We start from the raw sequence: 15,516 nt of genomic DNA, 5'->3' as shown, positions 1-15,516 counted from the left end.
AGCTTTCTAGACCCAGAGGGTTTTTATTTATGCCATTTTGAAAAATTACTGAAATTAGACCAGAATGTACCCCCTAAATCCTTGCCAGGGATTTAAAATGCATTTTTCTCAGCTTCTAGGCTACACAGAGGTTTGAAATTTGGTAAATTAACTCTCTACATGTTGCTAATCTGGAAGGAAAACATACAGCCATCTATCTAGAAAATCCTGGCCATAGGTACTTCCTAGAAATGCTAAAAATTAAGAAAAATAAAAAACGCACTCGTGAGTGAGGTTTAGGGCCCTAAAAATACTAGAAAACAAATCTATTCATCTCCTATCACTACCTGGTCTTATTATAAACCAGATTGCCTGGTCATTTATATAATAGGAGCTCTCTAGACAGAGTATTTACAGAAATATGTTACATATTTCTACCGGAAATCCACACACACAGACCAGTACCTACTCTTCGACTCTCACCACCCACTGGAACACAAACTGGGGGTCATTAGGACCTTGCAACACAGGGCTCAGAACATCCCTACAACGGTAGAGGGAAAAGAGAAGGAGCAGAATCACATCAAGAAAGCACTTCAGAACTGCAGGTATCCCAACTGGTCTTTCTTCAAGAGCAGAAAAAGGAACATAATGGACAAGGAGGATAACAGGAACAAACGCAAGAACATTGTCATTTCCTACATTTCTGGTCTATCTGAGAAACTCAAGAGGATCTTCTACAAACACAACATTCTGGTACATTTCAGACCCAGTAACACCCTGAAGCAGAAATTGGTCCACCCTAAGGACAGAATACCCAGACACAAACAGGGCAACGTAGTGTATGCAATTCAGTGCAGTGAGGAATGCACGGACTCGTATATTGGAGAAACTAAACAACCGCTCCACAGGCATATGGCTCAACACAGGAGAGCCAGTTCCTCAGGCCAGGACTCTGCTGCCTACCTTCATCTTAACAACAAAGGACACTCATTTCAGGATTGCAACGTACGCATTTTAGCCAGAGAGGATCATTGGTATGAGCAGGGCTCGAAATTAACTTTTTTTCTTTGTGTCCCCCAGTGGTCCCGAATTCTGTGTTGTATTGTCCCGAATGGAAGCAATAGTGTCCCCATTTTTTTCCTCTCTGAAATAACCAGTGGTTAATATTATCATATGAAGTTACTATTATATTTGTAACTATGTGATTTTGAACCCTTTATATCATTTTTACAATAAGTCACAAGACACAAGCGACACATGTCCTATACATCATCTACTTCAAAATTACAGTTATTGCATTTTCAGTTTATTAAACTTTGGTGATCTCACTGTATGAATAGATACCCGTTTATTTAAAGGGGCCAACTAGCTCATTCAGAAAATGTTTCAACTCCCTACATCTGCAGTACACTTTAGTTGAAAATAAGACCCCTTTTATGTTCATTTCATCTACTTATACCTTCAATATCTGTTGGCACTTATAAGGCCAACTTATAATTTTCACCATTACCGTTATCCATTTTTATGAACTTTCCGTTACCCATTACCGTTATCCATTTTTATGAACTTTCCGTTATCCATTTTTTATGAACTTTCCGTTATCCATTTTTTATGAACTTTCGCTGCCGAAACGTGGGTGCAAATGTTAGCAACATCAGCATAGTGCCAGGTCCGAGCCTAGTTGTGCTGCTGACTGACTAAACTTTCTGAACTAGAAAGACACCAAGAAAACTCACTTATTCTGTTGAACGGTATCTTCCGTCAGTATCATCCACATCATTCCTGTTGTATTTTATAACGTGTCTAACAGTGTTCATTAAGTTCATTCAGTTGCTAGCGTTGCCTGCAGACCAGGCGATGACACTTTGGATCCTGAAGGTCCCGGAGACGTTATGTCTGGGCTTTCAGTTTCTTCCCCGCGGTTGGTCCGCTTCAACCACTTCAGCATTTTTGTTCTGGCAAGAGTCGGCGCAGCGTGTGCGGTAGCAATTCCATTCCAAGTCCATATAATGCGGACTCCGGCCGAAGATTCTAGAACAGAATGCGCTGCTCTGTAGCCTACGGATGCAGGTGCATCGAAAGTGTAGCTACTATGTATTTTTCGCTGTTAACGTTTTAAAATTAAAATTGACAAATTAGGTGAATGTCTACGTATGTGTTACGGCTTTGTAAATAATATTAATGTAGAACTTTTTTTTTCTAGATCTATTTTTTCCATTGTCCTGGGATTGTCCCAGATATGATAATTTTGTGTCCCGAGGACATTTTTTATGGTCCCCGGGACATCGGGACACCGTTAGTTTCGAGCGCTGGGTATGAGCGAGGAGTTAAAGAAGCCATTTTTGTTAAACTGGAACGGCCATCACTGAACAGAGGTGGGGGTCTAAAGGCCTCTGCATGCTCTTGCGACAAGGCTTTCGCAGACAGCTTTTCACAGACAGTTGTAATTTATCGTTGAGCGGGGAGTAATAGGCGTGCGCGATGTTATTCACCGCTACAACGCAAGGGGGCGCGAAGTCGCGAAATCGCTAGGAGTAGTTGGTGGGTGTGGTTAGTGGAGTGTTTATCCTCCGGTTACTTATAATGACTAGAACTGGAGTCGTATAGATGTACGTACTTCCTCACTTCCTCGATCAACCGCTCTTCGTGCTGCTCCATCTTCGCTCGTGTTTTTTAAAATGGCGGTCGTGAAAACAAACCAAACCGGGAAAGTAGGGAAGCGGAAGTGCGTGTACAGCGGATGTAGAGTGGACCAATCAGAGCCCTCTTGTCTGCGATGCTGTCTGCGAGGCTTCTGCGGTGGTCACAATCTTTGGGAGGTGTGCGCAGAGCGTCTGCGAAGGTGGGGGGGCTACGCAGACGCTATCTGCGACACCGTCTGCGAGGACTGCGTTGTCAGCATAAATTGGCCTTAAGACATCAATTATCAGCCACCTACAATGCAGTCCTTGGCACACTTCCCAGACAACTGAATGCACACCAAAACCCAGCTGTTTTCAGTGACTCACAAGAGGACAGAGAGAACCAGCAATCCATTGATCACCTTAACAGGTGATCCATTGATCACCCTAACGACTCTCGAGGCCGTTCACGTCCAGCCTCCAGTGACCCACACCAACAGGATGACTTAACGACACCGTAGATGAGCTTTTCATCCATGAGAGGATAAATACCTGATACTCCCTACTAGTCAGACAGAACTGAAGAAGCCTTTCGGATGAGAGGTGAAACGTCTTCAAGAATCTTCAAGCAAGTCCAGTTGCTTTCTTTTACCACCCACAGTTACTATGACCTGGATGACTGAGGCTACATCCACACGACAATGGCAACAAGATTTTTTTTTTTAGCGGGTAAAAAAAAAAATATATATCTCGCGTCCACATGGGCAACGGATCAGTAAAATATCAGGTACATATGGCAACGCAACGCTTGCTGAAAACGATGCAATACACATGCCACACCTCTACGTGCGTTGTAAGACGGTCCCATTGGAGACACCAGAACAATAGAAGAAGTAGGACGCATGCGCATAAACCCCTTCTTCTACCCGGCATGATGACCTGTTCTAGTCATGTGGTTGTGACGTCATCGTAAACAAATCCGTTCTACTCATCCAGACGACTTCGCAATGGCGCCGTTGCCAGATTTTTCCACTCTGGAACCCGTTCTCAAAAAATATCGTTTTGGGGCACCCAAAACGCCGGTGCCGTGTGGACGCCAGGCCGAAACGATAAAAAATTTTATCGGATTCACCTGAATCCGTTGCCGTGTGGACAGGGCCTAAGAATCTTCACAGACATACAAACATGTGAAGTGTCATCTTGTTATTTGTGCACCGTTCTCTTTTTTCAATCCCAAATCATCCGTTTTTAATGCCCTCGAATGTGTTGTGTTTTTAGATGAGTCGTTTTTAATATAGATTCTAATTCGTGATAAATCAAGGATTTAGTATTTTCTGTATGATGAAGTCTCAGATGTTATTAAAGGTTACTAGCATTGAATTCTGCAAATGCTTTCACAATTTTTGTTTTACTTTGAGGGCTAAGCTTATACTGTCGTGCCCTTCTATTTGTGCCTGGCGCAGGGACCAAACACATTTTGATCTATGTTATTAAGGAACTAGCCGTTAGTTCTATTTATAGAGTTCCAGCACCAAAAGTTTGTTACAAGTACTATCTACACTCTAGACTACAAGTTTGGATCTTTGAACAGGAGCAATGTTAAAGATCACGCCGACCTGAAAACAGAAAGGAAATATCATCAAATAAAAAGTGATATAAATTATACACGTGTATTTTAAAATACTGGTGTGTAGGTATCATGCCGCCATCTTGTGTCAGAACTACAATTCCCAGTCCACTTCCGTGTGACCTACGTCACGCGTGGGCGGGATCATCTACGTCATCATACAAGGAAACATAAAACAATGGGACAACGCTTCCATCTTCGTCTCTCACGGTTGGCTCCCGATGGATCTGGACGTATAAAGAGGCGCTCTCCACCCCAAAAAGACGTCTTCTTTCTTGCAAGATCCATCACTCAGCGCGATTTTGCTTCTTACCCTTGGCAAAGGTAAACTCTAGAGTCGCGCGATCTCTAAACTCAGCCTGAGTTACAACCGGTTTACTTGCATTAGAAGTGACGTCACGACTGCAGCCCAGGCAGTCAGAAGTTAAGAAGCGATTGAATCCTTTTTAACTCAAAAGCGCTGTGCATCTGATTCTGATCAGAGACTTTTCCTCACGAACGCTGAGATTCGGACCAAGAACCCTCTGCTTTTCACGGGAACCACCCAAGTGCTCCGCTGGACCCGGAAGTTTTCTCCGCCTCCATCACGAGCGGCTCACGTGCTCCCACGGCGAGGCCCGAGACTACACCGGCGAATAGTTCTTCATATCTTGCTAAAGGCAGGATTAAGTAAGATTTTGGCATTTGGGCATAATTAGGATAGTCTTAGGAATTTGCTTTTATTTGAAATAGTGTGAATTTAAACCCAGGTTTATTGTTACACTGTTGAACACGCAGCGTGTTGATTTATTTTGGTTCTATGTTCTCTCAATTGTTTAATAGATAGGCTGCGCATGCTTCTCTCTTTTATTCTTTACCACTAACATATAGTTCTCATTATTATACATCTTGATGTCATTAAGATTTCAGTGGATTCAGTATGGTTATGAGCTAGTGGGTTAGCTACAGCTTCGTTTTTGTCTGCTTAGCAACACAAAGCTAATCAAGGCCTACCATGTGCTCAGCAAGCCATCAGGCCTAACAAACACACTTTAGCTAGGCTATAGGGCCTTTCACAAACACATACTAGCAACACAAGGCTAATCTAGGCCTCCACCACGTGTAGTTAGCTACACGAGGCTAAACACAGAGCTAATCCTTTGTTCTGTTTAGATAACATTCTTTTGTTTAGCTACCAACAAGCTAGGCCTCCACCACGTGTAGTTAGCTACACGAGGCTAAACACATGGTCAAGTCCTTCACACTCCCTCTCTCTCTCTCTCTCTCTCTCTCTCACACACACACACACACACTTCACTGCTTGTATATATTGATTTATCTTTTTATCTTTGTATAATAAATTCATTTATTAAACAAACTGTGTTTATTTGTGTGAACAACATCTGAAGTCCCCAATTTTCTCAAAGAATTCAAAAAGGGTGCAAATGTTATATAATATGGTAAGTGATCTTAATAATTTGGAAATGTACCATAATTTAGCTGTTTGGTAATTTATTATTAAGCACCAGGATTAATGGTATGATTCACTAAATGATTCCCTAAATGATTCATTGAACAATTCCCTAAATGATTCACTAAATGATTCATTGAACGATTCACTGAACGATTCACTTCAAATGAGAGTGATTCTATGGTATGATTCAATTCAAACGAGTCAAATTAAATGATTCAATGGGATTGATTCATTTTAATTATTGACCTTCAAAATTTAATGAGACTGATTTAACGAGATTGATCACTTAGTATCAATAATTAACTGATTGCACCCACAGTTAAAATGGTGCCCCGTGTGAGGCGATTGGTTTGTTGACTTCTGGATTATTGTTCAACAACAAATAAACTATCAGTTTAATTCAGCAACTGCTAAGGTATATCCCCAGGTGTGTTAAAACGGTTAACAGTAGTGTGATAACCATATCACCAATACTCATAACCTATTCAACTTAGGATAAGAGAGCATTTCCAAATAAACCTTCATAATTAATTACATAGTTAATTAATAATGATTAAATTAATAATTAACTTGATTAATTATCTAACATCCAGCCTAAGTAAAATGGCATCCCCTCATGTCTCAAAAATGGAAGACAACGCTCAAGACGTGTCTCTCCTTGAGGTCATTGCAGACCTCATTCACTGCTCTGCCTCCGAAAAGGCAAACATTAAGTACATGAGTGAGAGTGAATGCCAAAACAACCTAGACAATTCAAACAAACATATGAGAGATCCAAAAAGAACAACTATTAGTATCCAAGTGGCACTAGGTAAGCTATTCCTATCATACTTCCAAAATGCTGATTCAGAAATCAGATGCCTTCGCGGAGAGGTTGAAAGGCTGACCACCAGCAACGCCAAGCTGACAGCCGATAATAATGATTTACATAGGGAGTGTGAGCTCTGGAAGACCTCCCTTGATAATTGCACCAAACGGCTAGAGAAAGCCGAAATGGTTGCTAAGAGGGCTGCCCAGGAGCAGACCCCCCATGAGCAGTGCGAGGGGCGTGAAAGACCCCCAACAATGCGCCAAAGCTCAGAGCGGGAAGAGGCGTCCGAACCGGACACCGTAAATGATCTGGTCGAGAACCAGACATCCCGCCAAACTCCATCAACTCGCTACACGACTCCGTCGTCGTCTAGCCAGGATGGAGCTGCCCTGCGCTCATCCCGAGCCCAGGCCCGTAGCACACCTAGGTCAGTGCGCTTCAGTCTCCCTGATCCATCTCCAGACGAATCAGACCACGCATCTCGTGCGAAGCGGGAGCGATTCCAGAGTAGCTCAGACAGTGAGTACTCAGAAGAGCCAAGAAGGTCGCACAAGGACGTGCACCAAACCCTTCGTTTACGGCAAATTGACCTACTTGCCAAAGATGTCGAACAATTCGATCCCGACAATCAAAGAACAAATGTAAATAACTATTTACGAGAAATTGATCGATGCCTGATGGACCTGCCGAACGCCACAACACGTGAAAAACTTAAACTAATCTGGAAGACCTCCAGTAGTAGCGTTCGTGCCTTTTTAGAGACACTACCCCCAAACATTCGCGATAGTTATTCGAAACTTCGCAATTACATGAGGGAAGAATATGCGCCATACACGGACGAAACCTCCGCGATATTGTGTGCATTACAAGTCAAACAAAAACGGTCTGAGGCGCCTCGTGAATATTACAGACGGCTACGTACTGCCTATTTCCAAGGTAGTAGTGCACCAGGGTTGGAAGAAGATAGAGGTTTCATATCTCTCTTCTTGCATAACCTCCACCCAAGCGTGCGGACCCATGTCACACTGACGTGTCGACAAGGTCGCTATTCGATGAGGGAAATTAGGCGACTAGCCCAAATGACCTGGGAGACCATTGTCAAAACCGCAAACGGAAATGATGATGAACCCAGAGTCCTTAGTCTCCAGGGTGAGGACAAGCCCCCGCTAACCTTAGGAGGTGAAGCACCGAAAGGGGGACCCACCTGGAAGAATTCCGGTCCAGCCCGATCCTTGCCGAACCATCACAATGGTGAGTGGAAAAATCGACAAGGTAAGGCCAGGAGGGACCGAGGGCGAGTCCACAGTGACGATGGCAATCGCCCATCAAATGAAAAGGGTCGTAGGGAACAAAACGGTTGGCAGCAAAACCGTCATCCCCGCTCTGACCAGAAACGGCAGAAGCGTTCCGACCGTAGCTCTAAAAGCAAGGGTAGAGACGACCAACACAGTGACTCAGACCAACCTGGTGAGTTCCACTCAGAGCTGGACTCTTTAAAAGCCCAGTTGGCTGAGATTAAAGAACTGTTACAGGAGACGTCAGACCCCTCAACAGATAAAACAAAAGAGCCCAAGAAAAATGGCAAAAGGCCATTCACTGGCATGACTAGGCCAGGAACCACGGGTATATCTCGTGAAAGGGGGAGGAGATCCCTCTGAAACAGCAGGCGAGGGTCAGGATGTAGGGCCCCCCCTGGTGGCGAAGGCAAACACACAAAACGCACTTCATGTGCGCTAAAGTCTTCACCATCATCTCTCAGACACACGGCTCTCACAAGGCGACCCAATCCCAACCAAGCCCTGCGACATAAACTTAGTCAACTTCACACAAAACAAAACCCCACAGTCGTTGAATCCCACAAAATATGCACAAACCCGTTGCGACGAGATCAGTGCGAACACCGATCAACCGAGCGCCACGCGAGATCAAATTTCTGAAGAACTTCAGTTCATGTCTTTGCACACCGAGTCCGGTGTCGAAACACCTGACATCGCGACTCCCCCTAGTGGCAAAAATCTCCCTCTATCCATCGACTCAGACACAGACACCCATTTCACCGCTGGTGTAATGGCTGCGCTGTGGAACATGTTAGGCGTCAAGGCGAAATTCCATATCGCGTACCACCCTCAATTCTCTGGTCAGGCTGAACGAGCCATTCAAACCATTGTGAGCATGCTGCAAAAGTATATCACAAACCATGGTAAAATTTGTGATGTGAAACTTCCCTTGGTGCTAAGGGCCATTCGGTCCACCCCTCATTGCGCCACTGAAGTCACACCCTTTGGGATGATGACTGGGCGAGAGTCGGTTCTTCCCCCGCATCTCCTATACAAACCAGAGGCCATGAGCGTCGCGATTGCATACACTGCACATCAACATGTCGCCGACCTACAACGCCACCTACAGTCAATCTTTACAGGTGCCCAAAAGAATCTCGATTCGAGAGTAGAAGGACACAAAGCCTACTACGCCCGAATCTCAGAGAAGTTCCTACCACCCTGGTCGAGACCTTTCGATCGTGGGAAAACCGTTCCCCGTCGCGTATCACATTAGGATATCTAGGCCTAATCAAATGCTTTCATATCGATTTCCATGATAATCGAATCAAACCTTTTGAACAGTCCTCACTCCAAAAGGGGGTGGACGACAGCTAGGCCCATCCTGTCCACTTAGCTTGTACGCATCACTCAACCATAAGCGTACACTAACATTCCCGGTCAGACTTCACCAACACAATGAAGTAACCCTTCAGTATAACATGGTAGATAAAATACTAAAATCCGCTATTATTACTAGTGTGTATTCATCACAAATACACCTGGCATATAGTCTTGGCAGTGCTATCCTCACTTTTGTGAATCCACAAAACTTGGAGATGTGCACCTTCACGAAAGACATCCACTGGGTCTGCCCAGGCAACCCATACATAACACTACACACCTAGCTAGATAAGATGGTCTGTGTCCCCGACAGCTAGCCGCAGTAGCGCACGCTTTCTAGCCAGACCACCCACTGCTATTACACCATTCTAGAAGATTAGGTTTGCCAACCCAAACACTAATACTTCTTTCCTTCCTTCATTTCTTCTCTTTTCTTGTTTTTTTTTTTATTTTTTATGCCTAAGAAATTGAACATGTTTCATGTTCAATGTTTAATGTTTTTTTGATGTGGTTTTGATCTAGTTAGTTAGTTAGTGATTATATGCCCAAAATGCCCATAGTGATTATATTATGCCCAAAATGCCTCTGTCTCCAACTGTCTTACTGGAACTCACAAGTTTACAGTCTTCACAGGACACCATGGACTGCACAGGACAAGTCTACCTCAAGGACTATGGACACGGCGATGATACGATACGGTGCTCTCAGTGCTACGACTCCGTCATACCCCTGAGACCAAAAGGGGGACTGTAGGTATCATGCCGCCATCTTGTGTCAGAACTACAATTCCCAGTCCACTTCCGTGTGACCTACGTCACGCGTGGGCGGGATCATCTACGTCATCATACAAGGAAACATAAAACAATGGGACAACGCTTCCATCTTCGTCTCTCACGGTTGGCTCCCGATGGATCTGGACGTATAAAGAGGCGCTCTCCACCCCAAAAAGACGTCTTCTTTCTTGCAAGATCCATCACTCAGCGCGATTTTGCTTCTTACCCTTGGCAAAGGTAAACTCTAGAGTCGCGCGATCTCTAAACTCAGCCTGAGTTACAACCGGTTTACTTGCATTAGAAGTGACGTCACGACTGCAGCCCAGGCAGTCAGAAGTTAAGAAGCGATTGAATCCTTTTTAACTCAAAAGCGCTGTGCATCTGATTCTGATCAGAGACTTTTCCTCACGAACGCTGAGATTCGGACCAAGAACCCTCTGCTTTTCACGGGAACCACCCAAGTGCTCCGCTGGACCCGGAAGTTTTCTCCGCCTCCATCACGAGCGGCTCACGTGCTCCCACGGCGAGGCCCGAGACTACACCGGCGAATAGTTCTTCATATCTTGCTAAAGGCAGGATTAAGTAAGATTTTGGCATTTGGGCATAATTAGGATAGTCTTAGGAATTTGCTTTTATTTGAAATAGTGTGAATTTAAACCCAGGTTTATTGTTACACTGTTGAACACGCAGCGTGTTGATTTATTTTGGTTCTATGTTCTCTCAATTGTTTAATAGATAGGCTGCGCATGCTTCTCTCTTTTATTCTTTACCACTAACATATAGTTCTCATTATTATACATCTTGATGTCATTAAGATTTCAGTGGATTCAGTATGGTTATGAGCTAGTGGGTTAGCTACAGCTTCGTTTTTGTCTGCTTAGCAACACAAAGCTAATCAAGGCCTACCATGTGCTCAGCAAGCCATCAGGCCTAACAAACACACTTTAGCTAGGCTATAGGGCCTTTCACAAACACATACTAGCAACACAAGGCTAATCTAGGCCTCCACCACGTGTAGTTAGCTACACGAGGCTAAACACAGAGCTAATCCTTTGTTCTGTTTAGATAACATTCTTTTGTTTAGCTACCAACAAGCTAGGCCTCCACCACGTGTAGTTAGCTACACGAGGCTAAACACATGGTCAAGTCCTTCACACTCCCTCTCTCTCTCTCTCTCTCTCTCTCACACACACACACACACTTCACTGCTTGTATATATTGATTTATCTTTTTATCTTTGTATAATAAATTCATTTATTAAACAAACTGTGTTTATTTGTGTGAACAACATCTGAAGTCCCCAATTTTCTCAAAGAATTCAAAAAGGGTGCAAATGTTATATAATATGGTAAGTGATCTTAATAATTTGGAAATGTACCATAATTTAGCTGTTTGGTAATTTATTATTAAGCACCAGGATTAATGGTATGATTCACTAAATGATTCCCTAAATGATTCATTGAACAATTCCCTAAATGATTCACTAAATGATTCATTGAACGATTCACTGAACGATTCACTTCAAATGAGAGTGATTCTATGGTATGATTCAATTCAAACGAGTCAAATTAAATGATTCAATGGGATTGATTCATTTTAATTATTGACCTTCAAAATTTAATGAGACTGATTTAACGAGATTGATCACTTAGTATCAATAATTAACTGATTGCACCCACAGGTGTATACATGACCTATGGGAAATTATAAACACTGATATAGTCTCTGTCAGAAATGCAACTGTAAACAGACAATACGCCCAATATCAGTCATGACAAACATATGAATAAGAGAGTGCTGCATCTGTGAACTTAAATTAGTTTTTCATGGTCAAGTATATAGTTACTTGTGAACTGTAGAGTACATGTAACAGCAAAAACAACACATTCGAGGGCATTAAAAATGGATGATTTGGGATTGAAAAAAAGAAAATGACGCACAAATAAGATGACACTTCACATGTTTGTAGTGACTGAATTATTGAAACTATTGACCAAGTTGCAGACCTGTGCTACTTGTGCTTCATTTCCATTCAGGGTCTTAAAGATATGATACTTTTTGTGAGGTATGTAATTGAATGTGACATATTTCTGTAAACACTCTGTCTAGAGGGCTCCCATTATATAAGTGACCAGGCAATCTGGTTTATAATAAGACCAGGTAGTGATAGGAGATGAATAGATTTGTTTTCTAGTATTTTTAGGGCCCTAAACCCCACTCACGAGTGCGTTTTTCTTAATTTTTAGCATTTTTAGGAAGTACCTATGGCCAGGATTTTCTAGATAGATGGCTACATGTTTTCCTTCCAGATTAGCAACATGTAGAGAGTTAATTTACCAAATTTCAAACCTCTGTGTAGCCTTGAAGCTGAGAAAAATGCATTTAAAATCCCAAAAATCCTTGGCAAGGATTTAGGGGGTACATTCTGGTCTAATTTCAGTCATTTTCAAAATGACCTAGTTCATTAAATACACAGAATAGGGACCCGAAATTTATCATCAGTTCATATTTCACCGGTATCTATTACCATAAACTCTTACAAAGAAAAATTTATCTGGTGCTGCAACCACCATCTGGTCATTTGGCACAGACCTACCCTATAACTCGTCGGTCAACATTTCTTCAATTCAATTGAAATTCTTACTTAAAGTCTCAGTAGAGGTCAAGTAAGTCATGTATAAACATTATATAGAAATTTGGTGTACCTGTAGGGACTCGATGCGAGCCTGTAACTGCAGCCGATCTTCCAAGTCCTGACACCGCTCTTCCAGTCCAAGGATTTGCTCCTGTAGTTGATTCCTTTCAAGCTCCAATTCTTCCACAACTGACCTCAGACCCTCTAAAAGATCAGATATAGACTGGATTAAAAATGTATTAATAGGAAAAAAAAATCTTAAAATGTTACTTTACATTTCCATTCACATTTATGGAGTGAAACTGGAAAACATGCATAAGGGGAATAAAAAAAATAAAAAAAAACCACAAAAAAATAAACTATAGCCTAAAGTTTGTGGATACGTGACCATCACACCCATATGTACATTTTTAACATCTCACTCCAGATGTAGGTCCCCTTTTGCTGTCATAATAACCTCCACTCTTCTGGGAAGGCTTTCCACTAGATTTTTAGAAGAGTCAATTTTTAGTTGTGAGGAACAATGTCTGGGGAAATTGTAATGCTGCAGAACAATGCAAAGACAGCCTACAAAAGTCAGTGCGTTTACATGCACATAGAGAAAATCGAATTTCTGCCGTAGCTCGACTGAAATCGAAGTTCTAAATGCCATGGAAACACCTTAGCTCGGCTGAAATCGAACCGAACTGGATTTCTCGTAATCGAGCTACGCGACCTAGATTATGCGATTGTAGCCGAGCTACTTAGCAGGCTTTTAGATAGAGGGGCGTCTGGGCGTCTTTTCGACGCCCTGTACTGAAAAAAACAAGAAATTGGACGCCCTACTTTTTAGTACGACGCCCTAAAGACGCCCTAATATTTCCGCCCGTGTTATGTCCGGTAACTTAGCTGAATATGTTAAAAAATCGCCGAGTCTGAGCTTTCCGAGGATCTACAAGCTTTGTTGACACCGCCATTTTGGAAATTTCAGAAGTCTCGCTTTGACAGCTGTCTTTCCCGAAGACGCCCAGGGTTACCATAGCAACAGCACGAGCCCAGAGTACAAAATATAGGCACCCGCCGCAGAGCTACAGAAACACGCGTTTCTATGGCTGCACTAATTTCAAAGTTGTGAGAGCCCTCGTTATAAATAAATGGGTTATTAAATAAATTTGGTGTACAAAGCACTTGTAATATGCGTTCCCAGAGCAGAGGGGGAAAAGATGTATGCCTAGGAGACACTGGCATAAATATCCAGACAATATAGCCGTAGACTATATTGCCGCAGCTAAATGTGGAATGTAGTCTATAGAAAACCGGCCTTACCTGACATGTTATTTATCCCGAATAAATCCTTTTAACAGTAAATAACACATTTTCATGCAGATTTTCCCAACATTACAGGCTACGTAGTGGAGAGTGTGGTAGTCGAGCCGGCGGGTAGTATTTCTAGTAGGCTAAACAATAATCAAATACGACACGTTCTAAAGGATGCTGGGATTATACCATTATAATGTTTGAAGACTTAGCCATATTTCCTGTGTGTTTTTTTCTTTGTTATACTAAATCTTTGGACGCTAGCGGCTTTGAAAGCAAAACTGGTCAGCCGGGGTTGGTTGTCACACTGTGTTCGGGGTTGGTTGTCACATGTAATGCAATTGCAATAGGTGCACTACTGACTGAGACAAACACAGCTACAACAAGCTTTATTTATGTAGTATTCTGCGATCAGAAAGCTTTATAGCTAATTTGTCATGCTTAATATGCAACTCCAGCTCAAAAAATCCCAGAAATATACCCATTTTAATAATAATATTCATTAAAAATATACGCAGTTTGCAGTGTATTTTGTTTTGGTGTTCCCAAAGTTGATATTGTATTACCAATCTGTTATACCTACATGTATTTTGAATACATTTTCTTTAACATTTTTACATAATTCTCAAAAATATGTATGTATTTTCGGTTCCTGTACCGCCCCATTGAAATAACATTGTGACAACCAACCCTATAGGGTGTCACAATCTGTCAAAGTGTGTTTGACAGCCCATATCTTTTGAACACAACGACATAAAGTAGAAATACCACCTTCCAGTCGTACCTGAGACTTGCAGCTTCCTTTGTACATTGAAAGGGACCCTATTCATACTATTGATACAAGAATGTTGTAACAAAGGCAAAAACACTTGGCTGTATTGCTCAAAATTTGCTGTCAAAATGAAGGAAATAGCATTTGAGAGCATTAGAAATTTCAAAATTTTCCGGGGGAGTACCCCCGGAACCCCCTAAAACACTCGTGCCAGCGGCGCTCAACGCGCCGCTACACCTCGCCACATACAGTGACACCTGCAAAAAAGTTAGACTCCCTAAAAAAAAATCCTGCCTAAAAGCCTGCTACTTAGTGCATGTAAACCCTATCGAACTACATAGTCGAGCTACTTACTTCAGCACTGCCCCTTCCGGAAGTGACGAGACCACAAGCGGGAAACACAACAGCCTCGGTCGGCATGACAACAGTAGTAGTAGCGAGCAGCAGAAGAGGTCAGGAGGAACAAGGAGAACAAACAAGCTAAGAAGAGAAAATGGCGAGCAGAACACGGAACTGAAAACTTTGTTTATACTCTTGAATAGCTCTTCTTCATGACGACAACTGGAAGTGTACCAACACGATGGGGCGTGTAGCGCCACCTGTGGCTCGGGTGCACAATGTACCTCACACAATAGCTCGATTTCCTTGTGTGCATGTAGGATTGGATTTCTCTGGCACCCCTGCTGGGACCCTTAGCTCGATTACCGACAGTAGCTCGATTTGGATGTGCATGTAAACGCACTGAGAGTGTGCGTCCAACATATTAGTGTGATGGTCAGGAATCCACAAATGATGTATACTGCATCAAAGTTTACACAGTGTTGAGCTCGTTTCCAAAATTAAGCGTCTTTATGCTTGCATACAAATCAGTTTAACCATGCATACA

The 15,516-nt window shown here is 42.6% G+C and overlaps 1 protein-coding gene across 2 annotated transcripts in view; it reads right to left on the bottom strand.

The window, feature by feature from the left end:
- Positions 1 to 15,516, bottom strand: part of LOC132887851 (golgin subfamily B member 1-like) — a 225,383-nt gene that overhangs the window by 85,991 nt on the left and 123,876 nt on the right. For both annotated transcript variants that reach the window (XM_060923586.1, XM_060923587.1), the window contains exon 17: positions 12,633 to 12,766. In XM_060923586.1, coding sequence (XP_060779569.1) covers positions 12,633 to 12,766 — 134 coding nt within the window. The remainder of the gene's footprint in view (positions 1 to 12,632; positions 12,767 to 15,516) is intronic.

The sequence above is a fragment of the Neoarius graeffei genome, chromosome 6 (genome assembly GCF_027579695.1).
Source record: "Neoarius graeffei isolate fNeoGra1 chromosome 6, fNeoGra1.pri, whole genome shotgun sequence".
Taxonomy (NCBI): Eukaryota; Metazoa; Chordata; class Actinopteri; order Siluriformes; family Ariidae; genus Neoarius; species Neoarius graeffei.
This window is presented reverse-complemented; position numbering and strand designations above follow the sequence as displayed.